At 37.3% G+C, this 14280-nt stretch overlaps 1 protein-coding gene across 1 annotated transcript in view; it reads left to right on the top strand.

Annotated features, from left to right (window-relative positions):
• The window catches only part of suclg2 (succinate-CoA ligase GDP-forming subunit beta), a 160852-nt gene that overhangs the window by 137771 nt on the left and 8801 nt on the right, over positions 1-14280 (top strand). The window contains exon 10 of the mRNA XM_067432119.1: positions 12642-12762. Coding sequence (XP_067288220.1) covers positions 12642-12762 — 121 coding nt within the window. The remainder of the gene's footprint in view (positions 1-12641; positions 12763-14280) is intronic.

Here is a 14280-nt window from a genome sequence, read left to right as displayed (position 1 = left end):
TATATATATATATATATATATATATATATATATATTAGGGCCGGGACTCGATTAAAAAAATTAATCTAATTAATTAGAGGCTTTGTAATTAATTAATCGAAATTAATCGCATTTTAATCGCATATAAATATTTTACCTGAGAACAATGAGAAGTAATTTTTCACATGTATTTTTAGTATACCATTGAATAATGACTGAATACATAAGCTTAATCAACAAAATATTGTTTATTTATTTCAGTCCAGCAGACCAGTGCAATGTTTGCCATTAAGTGTAGCAAAAGCATATTTGTGATATTTGAGGCTCGATGTGCTGCGGTGATATGCAAATTCTTTGTTGTATAGCAGGGGTGTCCAATCCTGCTCCTGGAGGGCCACTGTTCTGCTGAGTTTAGCTCTAACCCCAATTAAACACACCTGTACCAGCTCATTAAGGTCTTATTAGGCATACTAGAAACTTTAGCAGTGTATTGAGGCAAGCTGGAGCTAAACTCTGCAGGAGGTCAGTGGCCCTCCAGGACCGACTTTGGATACCCCTGTTGTATAGCTTGCACACAACCATGCTCTTGTCGACGCTTCCATCATTTCGTTTTTTAAAACTAAATTTCCCATCCACGGGGCTAAGCAAAACGGTCTCATCAGCTTCTTCGTTCATGTTCACTATGGTTTGTTGTTTTCATGGTTGTTGTCGTGACTCATGAGCGCTAGTTGGTGTTCCAGTATAATCGGTCCGTCAAAACTCATTCATTGAAAAACGTTCCGCGGGGCAAAAATAAGTGCGATTAATTTTTTTTTTTTTTTGCGTAATTAATTAACGCGTTAAAGTCCCGTAGTTAATTAATCTTAATTAACGCGTTAAAGTCCCGGCCCTAATATATATATATATATATATATATGATATGACAATATTTTTTGTCAAACAAAATGGTGAAATGCTTGTAAAGTAAACTTTCCAAGTAGCCTGACAAGGCCGTCCCACATGAAGATGTTGGGTCTGGGAACACACCATTGGCAGGGCTCAATCCGAGGGGGCGGGATAAACGGTTGTCTTTCAAACTCCCTCTCCATGCAATAAGATAGCGCTACCACCAACCAGAGCAACGAGGAAGGTGAAGCGAAGCTAATTAATAGATTAAACTTTCGCCGTATCCGGTCGGCAAAGCTCCGAGCACAAAATTCTCTCTTAAAAATGTTTTTAGTGCCGTTCTTTTCTCAAAGAAACGCTTAACTCCAAGTCTTCCAGAGTCGCGGTCAAAGCCAATTCGAAAGACCGCCATTCAGCAGCAGCTTTGTTTTTTGTTTTAAAACAACTGCCATCATTATGTTAAGCCCGCCCACCGACTCTATACACGATGTGATTGGCCTGACCAGAGTTTTTTGTTTCCAGCTCGCAAGCCAACAGAGAGTTGCTAGACTACCCTGGTTGCAAATTAGATTGCGTCAGTGGTTCTCCAATTGTGGGGCGCGGCCCCTAAGGGGGGCGCAGAGGTACTGCAGGAGGGGCGCGGGACCAAAAAAGTTTGAGAAGCACTGGATTGCGTCTAAATTTCTAGGCTACTCTCAGAGCAGTTCTGAAGATAAAGTTCATGTGGATTGTCCAGCAGATGTTTATTGTGTTTAGTAGATGCAACTATGCCACTCATTCACAGAGACATTTAAATAGTCTTTTTGTAATTTAACATTCAATTTGAATAAATGAACAGCCCTATTTTCATTTATTCGTCCAAAAGATTTCAAATTTCCGTCCATTCTGCATTATACTGTAAGTTCCGTTTGAATGACCAGATTCCACTATTCCGGAAACCACTTCGGAAATCGAAGTGCCCCATTAAAGGGGTCAGCTAGCCACCAACATGAAGCTGTTTTTTGGAGAAAAATGGACATTCCCAAATGCAAACACGTCTCCTCCTTTATACACCCGTGCATCCTGAAACTTGTGTTGACCGAGAAGCACTCGATACGTTCAGCCTCAGCCACAAGGCGGAAGAAAGATCCCGTCAAAGCTGTCAATCACAAAAAGTCGACCGGCAGTTCTCAAGTGTCTCCTAACACGAAGTGATACTCGGAATGGCGGTGTCAGGATGTGTCTGTGTTTTGCGAGCTGATTTTTTGACATAATGCTTCATCTCCTTCAGTCTGGGTGAAGAGAGAAGCTGTCATGCTTCAGCAGGCTGGATAATTATTTCTCTCTTATCCCCTGTGCCAGGCCCAATCTGAGCCCTCAATAACAGCCTGGGACCAAACCACGTCTTTCTCTCCCCCCGTCCCTTTTTTCCTTTCTCTTTGCTCCAGAGGAACGACAGAACCACTGGCAATGGATTAGTAGAAGGGGGAAAATAGCCTCTAGATGTGGATAAGATTGTGCCAAATGAAGAGAGCCAAAAGACGGAGATATCAAAAAGGAAAAAGGCATATTAACTTTCTTATCGATGGCACTGGCTTTGCTGTCACCTAAGCTTACACTTTGCCAAAATATTTGAATATTATTTTCATATCTGTATGACTATGCCAAATTTGGGGGGATTGATATGAGGAGATATGAAGCCCAAGCTGTTCAAATGGGGCATGATGAAGCATTTTGTACATCAGTGTTTCCCAGCTTTGATAACATGCCGTTTTCCTAAAAAGTGTCGGGAAGTCTTGTGTATTCATGCTCTGACTGTTAATATTTAAAGGACAACTCTGGTGAAAAATGAGCCTAGGGGTAATTAACACATGGTTACTGAGTAGATCGTTCTCTGGGATGCGTTTTCATTCCAATTGAATGTAAAGAGTTTTATCTCTAAAAACAGATTAGCTTACAATGCTAGTTTATGTGGCATAGCAGTCAAATTAAATCGCTAGTTAATACCGCTAACAAAGCTCAAAATAGCCTCACACTAACACGGCAGCATAATGAGGGTCCCTACATGCAAACGAAGCATTGAGAACTTTGTAAGTGTACAAACAGTTTAATAAGAGATACTTTATAAAGACAGTACATTACGCGTATACAAAGAGCAGCCATCTTGGAAAACAGTCTCAACCAGTCGAGCCACGAACGCTGTGCTAAGTGATGAACTATGACTTGGAATCTCATATGGGACACCTTCTTCCCTTGTAGTTAGTCAACCATATATTTTAATAAACAGATATAATTAACGCATTTCCATGTAATTAGATTTCACAAGCTTAATTCCTATCGATCAGCTCAATTAGCACAGCGTTCGTGGCTCGACTGGTCGAGACTGTTTTCCAAGATGGCTGTCTGTAAATGTGTAATGTACTGTCTTTATAAAGTATCTTCTTATTAAACTGTTTGTACACTTATAAAGTTCTCAATGCTTCGTTTGCATGTAGGGACCCTCATTATGCTACCGTGTTAGTGTGAGGCTACTTTGAGCCTTGTTAATGTTATTAACTACCAATTTTATTTGATTAGTCTACGCCTCATAAGCTAGCGGTATAAGCAAATTTGTTTTTAGAGATAAAACTCTTTACATTCAATTTTCATGAAAACGCATCCCAGAGAATGGGCTACTCGGTAACCATGTGTTTATTACCCCAGGCTCATTTTTCACCAGAGTTGTCCTTTAATGTTAAAGGGATAGTTCACTTTGAAATTAAATGTTGATATGTTTTAGCTTACCTCATGGGCATCCGAGATGTAGGAGTATTTGTTTCCCCAGTAGTTTCAATTTTGATCATTTTATGTCAAACCGTTCTTGTCTGTGCCTCACATAATGCAGGTCTATGGTCACCACCTCAAAGAGCATACACAGAAAAGTCCAAATTAAACAATCCCCCATCGTAAGTACACACTGATGGCCTAAGACACGAAACGAGCGGTTTGTGTGAGAAAATGAACAGTATTTATATTGTTTTTACCTCTTGTACACACTACTTGCGACTAATCCAAGGGTGCGCGTGCATATTTCCTGTGGTGTACAAGAGGTAAAAGCAATATAAATACTGTTCGTTTTCTCACACAAACCGCTCATTTCGTGTCTTAGGCCATCAGTGTGTACTTACGATGGGGGATTCTTTCATTTGGACTTCTCTGTGTATGCTCTTTGAGGTGGTGACCATAGACCTGCATTATGTGAGGCACAGACAAGAACGGATTGACCTAAAATGATCAAAATTGAAACTACTGGGGAAACAAACACTCCTACATCTCGGATGCCCATGAGGTAAGCTAAAACATATCAAAATTTAATTTCAAAGCGAACTATCCCTTTAAGGAAGCAAGCTGCATGTTATTAATATATTACGATTTAAACTCCTACAGAAACGCCATTATTGTGACGCTCTAATGTGCAAGAACAGACAACTGCCCTCCGCTCCTCCGTTCAGATTGATGACGGCTGTCAGCCGCCCCTCTTTATTTGAAAATGTTGGGTTTTAACCCTTGACCTCTGGCTTATTGAAGCATTCCGCATCAACTAAGAGACTATGGTGTGAAAGCATTCAAAAGCTAGCACGCAAAGCCTGCTTTGTGCAGATAAACTAGAACAATTGTGCTAATAGGGTACGGTGAGACGAACGTTTTCACTCCTTCAGCACAATCTGTTAGGCGTCAACAAAAGACAGATGCACTTCTGCGGATTGATTAGCGCTGGTCAACAGGGGTAGACTCCCCTTTCTCTGGGAGCACAGCTGCCAATGTGCGGCTGGAAGATAATGCCAGCGTTGCCCGGCCACACCACAGGCGTCCTGGCGCTGATAGCGGCACGACGGTATTTCTAATGGGCCACGTGTTAATCGAGATTTGCCTCCTTTTTTTAAAGCAGACTGCCTTTGTTTCAACTTGTTTATGGGATTATTGTTCCAAGGCTATAAAACTCATCACTGAGTATGTTGGATGAAACTAATGACTAGTGGGTGCGGTGTACAAGCCACTGCCAGCGTCAGAGCTGTCTCGTGTCACAGAGAACGTTCCCTGAAACAAAAGACACTCCAAAGCAAATAAAGATGAAAAGGCCTAGTCGAAAGTAGACTGCTTACTTAAAAGTGAAAACAGACAGGGACAGTTTACTGATGCGGTCAGTCACAGCTTTCTTAGAAGTCTGTGATTCATGTAATCTAAAATGGTCATGTGATACTGGAGGCTAATGCAAACAAACAGCAACTTTGACAGAAGCTGAGATGGTATGCTTTGTTTAAGAGCGCTTGATACTCTTTGGGACATTTCTGCTTATTTTGATGCAAAAAAAACTTCAAAATGAAGAACGTTTGGCTGGAACATTTTCTCTCTCTCTCTCTCTCTCTCTCTCTCTCTCTCTCTCTCTCTCTCTCTCTCTCTCTCTCTCTCTCTCTCTCTCTCTCTCTCTCTCTCTCTCTCTCTCTCTCTTTCTCTGACAAGTCTTTCTGTCTGTCCATCCAACCAACCATCCGACTGTCTGCCCATCCTTCCGTCCATCTGTCTGTCCCTGTCCATCTTGTCCATCCATCTCTCTCTCTCTCTTTCTATCTGTCTATCCATCCATCTCTCTCTCTTTCTATCTGTCTATCCATCTGACAGTCTGTCTGCCTTTCTATCTATCTATCCATCCTGTCTATCCTTCTGTCCATCCATCTCTCTATCTCTATCTTTCTATCCATCTGACAGTCTGTCTGCCTTTCTGTCTGTCTATCCATCCTGTCTATCCTTCCGTCCATCCATCCATCTCTCTCTCTCTCTCTCTCTCTCTCTCTCTCTCTCTCTCTCTCTCTCTCTCTCTCTCTCTCTCTATCTATCTCTATCTCTATCTGTCTATCCATCTGACAGTCTCTCTGCCTTTCTATCTGTATATCCATCCATCCAATAGTCTTCCTATCATTATCCATTCTGTCTATCCATCCCAAGGTTATTATAGTTTTGCTTTTTGAAATTAGTTTTTATTTTATTATCGTTTTCAATTTTGCTACAAATTTCAGTTTAGTTTTAGTTCGTTTTACAAATGGTTTTGCTAGTTTTAGTTTAGTTTTTATTTTGCAAATACATTTCTATTTAGTTTTTATTTATTAAGTTTCAGTTTTAGTTTTAGTAATTATAGTTTAGCAGAGTTAGCATAATGAAGCGTAGAGACCAAATCAAGGTTTTTAATTTCAGCAAAGTTTAATGTTTGCACAGATTAGAGTTTAATCTTACTAAACATCCTTAAGTGAAATAACTTGATAAACGAGCATTATTGTTTAAACCTAGGACGGTCTTACAAAACATGCATAAAGTTGGGTTTCAAACTATGACCTATACAAACAACGATCTGGAGATTAAAAATGAAATAAATTATATTTTGATATTAAAAAATTATATTTGATATTTTTGACATAGATCCTCTGAGTATTAGCCTATCTTAAAGAACAAAATAAATACAAAGTAAAATATAAAAGTAAAAATTATAAATTCCAGACAAACTCATTCATAACAAAGATGAAATAATGTTAAACAATTAAAAGCTTATTTTAATTTCTTCAGTAGTACAATGTAGGCTAGCAGTGTAAGACCACAGCTAAAGTCATCTGAATAAAGCCAACACACACTGTTGTGTGTGTGTGTGTGCGTGTGTGTGTTGTGCTATAATTGTAAAGGGGGCCAATGTCTTCACTTATCTAGTAAAATATTATGATAACTGACTAATAAGGACATTTGACTGGTCCTCAGTAGTTAAAAAGGCTTATAAATCGGCCAAAACATGTTTTTATTTAAATCTATTGTTTTGCACGTTCTTGGGATGGGTAGGTTTAGGGATAGGGGTTGGGTTAGGGGATATAAAATATCATTAACCTGATATAAAATCAATGGAAGTCTATGCAATGTCCTCACTTATATAGTGAAACAAACGTGTGTGTGTGTGTGTGTATCCTGGTATTACCCTACTTTGTGGGGAAATGTCTCCACACAGATAATAATATAATATAATGTAAATGATTATGATAACACCTTTGAGCCTGTCAATATCATGCAAACATGAAATCTCAAACGGACAGTAGGCTAGTACTTGCTACTAGTTGCTGACTTTTGCGCCTGCGTCTCTCGTCGCGTAAGAAACGGCATTCTAAAACAGTGAGCTTAAGTTAAAAGAAGTTCAACGTGCATCTCATTACCTTGTGTTATTTCCCATTTCACTGCCACGGACGCATTGATTCTTTGTGAACTGCCGTTTAGCGATGTGTTGCCTGTCTGCACGTGTCCGTCACTCAGATCACTTCACGCGCAGTAGCGCAATACAGACACTCCCTCAACCGCCACAGTCAGATTCTCCACCACATTAAAGAGAGCTTATTAATAACGAAAACGAATATTTATTTTTGCTAATTATTATTTTATTTCAGTTAGTTTTTTAGTAAGAGTAGTTAGTTTCGTTTAGTTTTAGTTTCTTATTTATTCAGATTTTTTAATTTTATTTCAGTTTACGAAAATGTTTTTTGACCAATAGTTTTAGTCTTAGTTTCAGTTTTCGTTTACGAAAATAACCTTGATCCATCCAACAGTCTATGTCTACCCATCCATCCATCCATCCAACCATCCAACAGTCTATCTGTTCATCAATCCATCCATCTGACAGTGTTTCTGTCTATGAATCTGTCCATCCATCCATCCATCCATCCGTCCATCTGACAGGGTGTCTATCTGTCTGTCTGTCTGTCTGTCTGTCTGTCTTAGGGTGACCAAACGTCCTGTTTTCATGTCCTGTCCTGTCCTGTCCTGTCCTGTCCTGTCCTGTCCTGTCCTGTCCTGTCCTGTCCTGTCCTGTCCTGTCCTGTCCTGTCCTGGCCCTAATATAACAGTTTTCTATCCATACAGAAGGGGCATACCTTAAATGTATAGAAATTAATAATGAATCTTTGAGTAAACGTTGAGTATCATTTCAGTATCTCATTGCCAGGCCGAGTGCCCTGGTTTTCGGCAATCAAAGTATGGTCATCCCAGTCTATCTATCTGTCTGTCCATCTGTCCGTCCATGTGTCTGTCATTCTAAAGTAACAGTGATGGCTTCAAATCTCTTTACTCTAAATCATCCTTTGTTCTTCTGTATTGTACTGCTTATGTTCATTGATTAAGCATGTTTGATTGATTCAGAGCAGCATTCGTTTGCCTAATTGGTTATAAATTGAAATGATTTGAGCTTGTGCACAACAACAAGTAGATGAATTGGATCGTTGTAGCTATAACAAACGAGAATTGATTTGTTATCTGTACATGGACAGCTGACATTAGCTAAATCAAATGTAAGAAGCTTCATGTTTAGACACAGTAAGTTATTTTCTAGATCAATATGCACTGTATCATGTGGTCTGCCACTTAGCGTCATTACCTGCAGTACATTGAGACATCTTTTTCATCTCACTGTCATAAGCAAAGCCTTCTCTTTTCTTTAAGCTGAGCTAAATGTGCTCCACTTTCACATTAATACAATATGCTCAAAATTTGCTTCAGAATGTGCAAGCCTGGAGGTGTAGTCCGACATTCCAAAGGTAAAACAAGTTTGTTTACAACAAAAAAAATGAGAAAATAAGATCCTGCACCTCTGACAGTTTCTATCGCATTTGTTCTTTTTCATTCTAAATCCCACTGGCAGTTTGAGCGAAGTGCACTATATTTTTACGAAGCAGCATTTACTCATGTACGAGAAAGCATAAATCATGCCTCCTGTATCATTAATATACATAGATGTCAATAGGAAACGCATGACTGGAAGATATATGACTGAGCACAATAAAGGCCGAATTGAAAAATATGCTGCTGCTGGAGATATGTATTGTTTGGAGAATGAGACACCATGCTGTTGCTCTGGATCTGTGCTGCCCTCTAGTGTCGGTGTGAGGACTGTAGGAGAACCAGAGCAGCAGATCAGCTTGATGTCAATGAACACCTTAAGCTCCTAGAAACAGCACCAAGCTTATGATGCAGCACGTCACTCAAATGTGACACGAAATTACATCACAAATCATTTCTCTTTGCTTTTATTTGAATCACATTTTTTATAATAAAAAAAAAAAAAAAATATATATATATATATATATATATATATATATATATATATATATATATATATATATATATATATATATATATATATATATATATATATATACACAATGTGTGATAAATCTAAAAGCAAATAAAAAATATATAATTTTCTGTCAACTTAAGACCAAAATACAGGTAGATAAATATTAATAATTAATAATGAACATGATGAGACAATGTAAAAATGATATATATATATATAAGGTATGTATATATACACAAACAGATCTTTACATGTTAATTAAAAGTTATTTAATCTTTTTTTTATAATTTTTTATATAGAAAAAAGTGTGTATGTATGTGTGTATGTATGTGTAGATAGATAGATAGATAGATAAATACTTTATTCATCCCCAGCAGGGGAAATTCAGGTGTCGAGTAGCATTCCATAAGAAACAGACACAGTAAGTACAAGAATTAAGAACAGATAAAAATAAAAACAAAAACACATTCTGCCCAAGCAATAAATAAATAACGACAAATAATAAATAAATACATAAATTTAGTTAAGAGTTACTATCAATAGTAATAAAGAGCAAATCATCGGCATTCATTGTAAAGTCTTATAGCAGCCGGTACAAAAGATCTCCGGAATCGTTCAGTCCTACAGCACAGAAATATATATATTTACTTTCATACTTTCAGTGTATATATTTACACACACACACACACACACGATCAGTAAATATAAAGTTTTTTTTATATATATATATATATATATATATATATATATATATTTATAAAAAGAAAACTTTATATTTACTGATCGTGTGTGTGTGTGTGTGTGTGTGTGTGTGTGTGTGTGTGTGTGTGTGTGTGTGTGTGTGTGTGTGTGTGTGTGTGTGTGTAAATATATACACACACATACATACACACTTTTTTCTATATAAAAAATTATAAAAAAAAAGATTAAATAACTTTTAATTAACATGTAAAGATCTGTTTGTGTATATATACATACCGTATATATTTCCTGCATTTTTTTTTATATTTGAATATTTGACAAAACTTGAACTGGAAGGTCTGGGTCCAGTATTACTCCCTTTGGCTGAGCAATGATCTGTCTCTATATGTGTCTGTGCTTTTTTCTCCATATCCGGCCAGAGTTGTGCATTAATGTGTAGACTTCAGTAGTTCAGTCTGGGATTGATGGGGAAGGCGCAACAGATGTAGACATTCCGCAGTCATGGTAAATGCCTGGCAGTCCCAGCATCAGCAGCTGGACACTACAGACACTTTCTCTCTCTGTCAGATCCACTAACAGACCACACACTCATCTGCCGTGTGAGTGGGAATCTGCCGTTTCAGGGTCACATGCTGGAGTCTCTGGCACTGCGTCCCTTTATTCTGTCAGCAACACCACAGCCAGATGTGTTTTCTTTTCCTTTAGTTTTGGTGTGGATTTATTTATATCACAAGTTGACAATGAAACACTAGCCCTATGTGATATCTCAGGATGTAAAGATGTGGATTTGCCATCTGGCTGCTCAGCCAGGTGGGCCTTTACCTGTTAGAGGAGGCATTGTCTTGCATGTCTGTCAGTCTCGGCCTCTATCTATTTCTGTCTCTGTCTTTTCACCTTTCCTCTGTCAGTCTTTGGGTTCATCTTTGATTTTTCTTCTTTTTATGTAAAAATCATATTTGGATTTTTTTTTTCTCTGTATACGTGTGGCTGGCTGTGTCTCAGTCAGCTCACTATTTCAGCAGTAAGAGCACGGTCTAGGGAATCAGTCTTTTTTCTGTCAAAATTGTTAACTGTAAATCTATTTAATTATCAAAATGTCTTAAATCTCTAAAGGCATCAAAGCCTAATTGCTTTTTATTTATATGAATTAGAGTTGTTAGAGTATTTTAAGAATAAAATTAGAATGTTTTTTTTTACTTATGTATTATTATTATTATTATTATTAATCATTATTATTAATCAAATTTTACTGACAATTTGTGCTTGAAGCAAAATAATCAGTTCATTATGGTATATTTTAACTTAATAATAATAACAAAATGTGGATAATAACAAAATGTTCAATGTATGTATTTTGATTATTATTGTTATCAATAATAATAGTTATTTTAAAAATAATAATAATAAATTTTACTTACATTTTAGGATAAACACAATTTACAATGACATTTTATTTATTTAATGCATTATTATTATTATTATTATTATTATTATTATTATTATTATTAATACGCTTACAGAAAGTGTTTGTCTAAAAATTCAGGATAAACCGGTCATAGTGGCATTGTTTTTTTTTTTTTTTTTTTTTTTTTTTTTTGTGTTTTTTTACTTTATTATTATTATTATTATTATTATTAATATTATTATTATTAATACATCATGATCATTTGTAATAATTGCTTTTGCATTTGATTTATTTAATGATTTATTATTATTATTATTATTATTATTATTATTATTATTATTAATACATCATGATCATTTGTAATAATTGCTTTTTCATTTGATTTATTTAACGATTATTATTAGTAGTAATATTATTATTATTACTTTTATTATTATTATTATTATTATTATTATTATTATTATTATTACATCCATGACCATTGGTAATGCAAGATCAACATAGTTTGTAATTATAATTTTTCCCATTTTATTTTATACATGATTTTATATATTTTGCTAAAAAAATTGCTTAAAAAAGGACAGACACATAGTTAATAATGTCACAGTTCTTTTAAAGCAGCATTGGATAATGCTGTTATAGTGTGAAATTACAAAGTGCAAGCTATATGTAATGTGTGACCTCTTAATCATGTAGCAGATGATTGAGTTGTTAGCATCCCTATGTTCAGAAGACATTGATACTGCCTAAATTCATTTTCACAATATACTAATTCAAGAAATAGGATAGGATAGGAATTGATGGGTAACGTCATTTTTCGATTGAATCTGCCAATATCTCTCTAATCCTCAGACATGTAAACATCATTACCACCGACTGGAGCCAGCAGTCACTCCCACAGATTAGCATAGATTATGAGTAAACATGGCAAATTAATCTGATCTGTTGACTTGCTAATTTGACTGAAATGAATTGACATTGAGTTATTTAAATTCTTACCTTGTAGGAGTAACACAATCATGAGCTGTTCTACGACTGTGTGTGTTTGCACAGATTGCTACTATACATTTATGTATATTATTGTAAGGTTGTGTTGAAGTATAATCTGCTTATGTTCTTTTGAGGAATTACAGTCATTATATAGCATTGTTAGCACAGCTGATGCGGCACTAGACTCAAATGTCTAGCTTCTCTTCAGGTGGGCTGCTCTTTTCAGGACTTAAGCACCTCAAATCTCTTTTCCAGCTCCATGAAGGTTTTAGCATATAGTGCTAATAGCCTATTTGGCAGCTGTTCTTTATTCATGTGAGCTTTGGGCTTCCTCTCATCTTTTATCATTTATATGAACTTTCCTTGTTATCCTCAACTCTGAAATGTTGAATTGCCTTGAAATTGATTGATTCTGATGATTAAAAAACCGTACCCAGTAACCATGGACTTTGTGTGAGAACCCTGAAGGTTTTGCTTTATCTCTAAATATCAACCTTTGCGTTTTCTAACACATGGTATGTTTTTATCTAAATAAAGAATCTTTTTCACTTCTGTTCCCGCATACAGGTAGAGGCCATCTTGGTTAACATCTTCGGAGGGATTGTTAACTGTGCCATCATTGCTAACGGCATCACCAAGGCCTGCCGAGAACTGGAGCTCAAGGTTCCCCTGGTGGTCAGGCTCGAAGGTGGGTGTGGCTAAACAATAACATTTAAATCAAAAATTGCCATTTTTAATCCAAAAGTTGCAATTTACCTATTAGTTTTTTTTTTTTTAAATGTGCTCTGTAAAGCCCTTACCTGTAACAAAACTAATGTCTGTCAGGGGAAGAGTTTGTTTAGACTGCAGGGTAAACCCAGCCTGATCTGCCGGCGATTTGATTTCACCCGGCAACTCAGTCCGGAAACCTGTACATTCATTTCTACTGCTTCTGTTACACTTTTGCAGGAACCAATCACAGACTGGCTTATCCATCTGGCGCGATATTGGCGGGTTTAACACGGTCATTGCCCGTTGATCAAACCTTTTGTGGTCTGATTGGTGGAAGGACTATCCAATTGTGTATAGAGTCATTTGAATAATGCTCTTTGATCCCCCTCTTGTGCAGTAGAAAATACAGAGCAGACTCCACAGACCAATGTTCAATCTTAAATTGAGCTTGGTCTGGTGATAGACAGACAAGAGTTTGTTGGTTAGCAAACGCGTCACGCCGCAGCAGTTGTTGCATGGTGGCAGTGAGAGGAGCAGAGGGGCCAGGCGTTGATTGCGGGACCTCTCACCTGTATATGCTAATGCTACTTGCTCGTGTGACACTGGGCCCGGCCTGATCCCATCTGGCCATTAGGATAATTGGCAGAAAACAGCTGAGTCGTTTTGCCCAGAGAGAGTCATATACTCCACTCCATTAGTTTTCTGCCCCTCGTTTGTCCATGCTGTACCCTGTCCTTCTGAGGACTGTTTAAATATAGGACAAGAGATATTTAACTAAATTAAATACACATTATATTTAATTTTCTGATAATATTTGCACTTTCAGTGCACGTGGGCCAAATCTGATGGAAATTTTACATATATGGCAATGAACTTAAATGGCTGAAGAAACAGTTCACCCATAGATAAACATTCGCCGTATCCAGTCGGCTAAACTCCGAACACATCTTCCCTTTTTAAGAATGACTTCAGTGCCGTTCTTTGTTCTTTTCTCAGAGAAAAGCTTAACTCCAAGTCTTCCAGAATCGCAGTCAAAGCTGATTCGAAAGACCGCCGCCGTTCGCCAGTTTCTGTGTTTACTAGAAGCATGCAAACGCAACTCGGCCGTCGTCATTATGGCCCCGCCCGCCGACTCTATACACGATGTGATTGGCCCGTCCAGATTGAGAGGAATACAGCTCAGAAGGGTATTGAGAGTTCCTAGACGACACTTGCGGGCAGATTAAATTTGCTGCCGCTAGGGTGCGTGTAGATTTCTAGGCTACTATGAAGCTGCTTTGAAAAAAACATCATTGTAAAAGCGATATATAGATAAACTTGATTGATTGATATATCAGCAGGTATCAATTAGCCTGGATGACAGCCAAACTTAGCCCAGCCCACAACATTTGAGGTCGGGAAGTAACTATGTCCGAACAGGAGCTGTTCGGACCAATCAAATTGTCAGGGCGGGCTTTATACGACGATGGACACACAACGCAACGTAGTCATCCAC

This window comes from Pseudorasbora parva, chromosome 22 (assembly GCF_024679245.1).
Source record: "Pseudorasbora parva isolate DD20220531a chromosome 22, ASM2467924v1, whole genome shotgun sequence".
Classification (NCBI taxonomy): Eukaryota; Metazoa; Chordata; class Actinopteri; order Cypriniformes; family Gobionidae; genus Pseudorasbora; species Pseudorasbora parva.
Note: the sequence above shows the minus strand (reverse complement) of the source record. Positions and strands in the feature narration are given on the sequence as shown.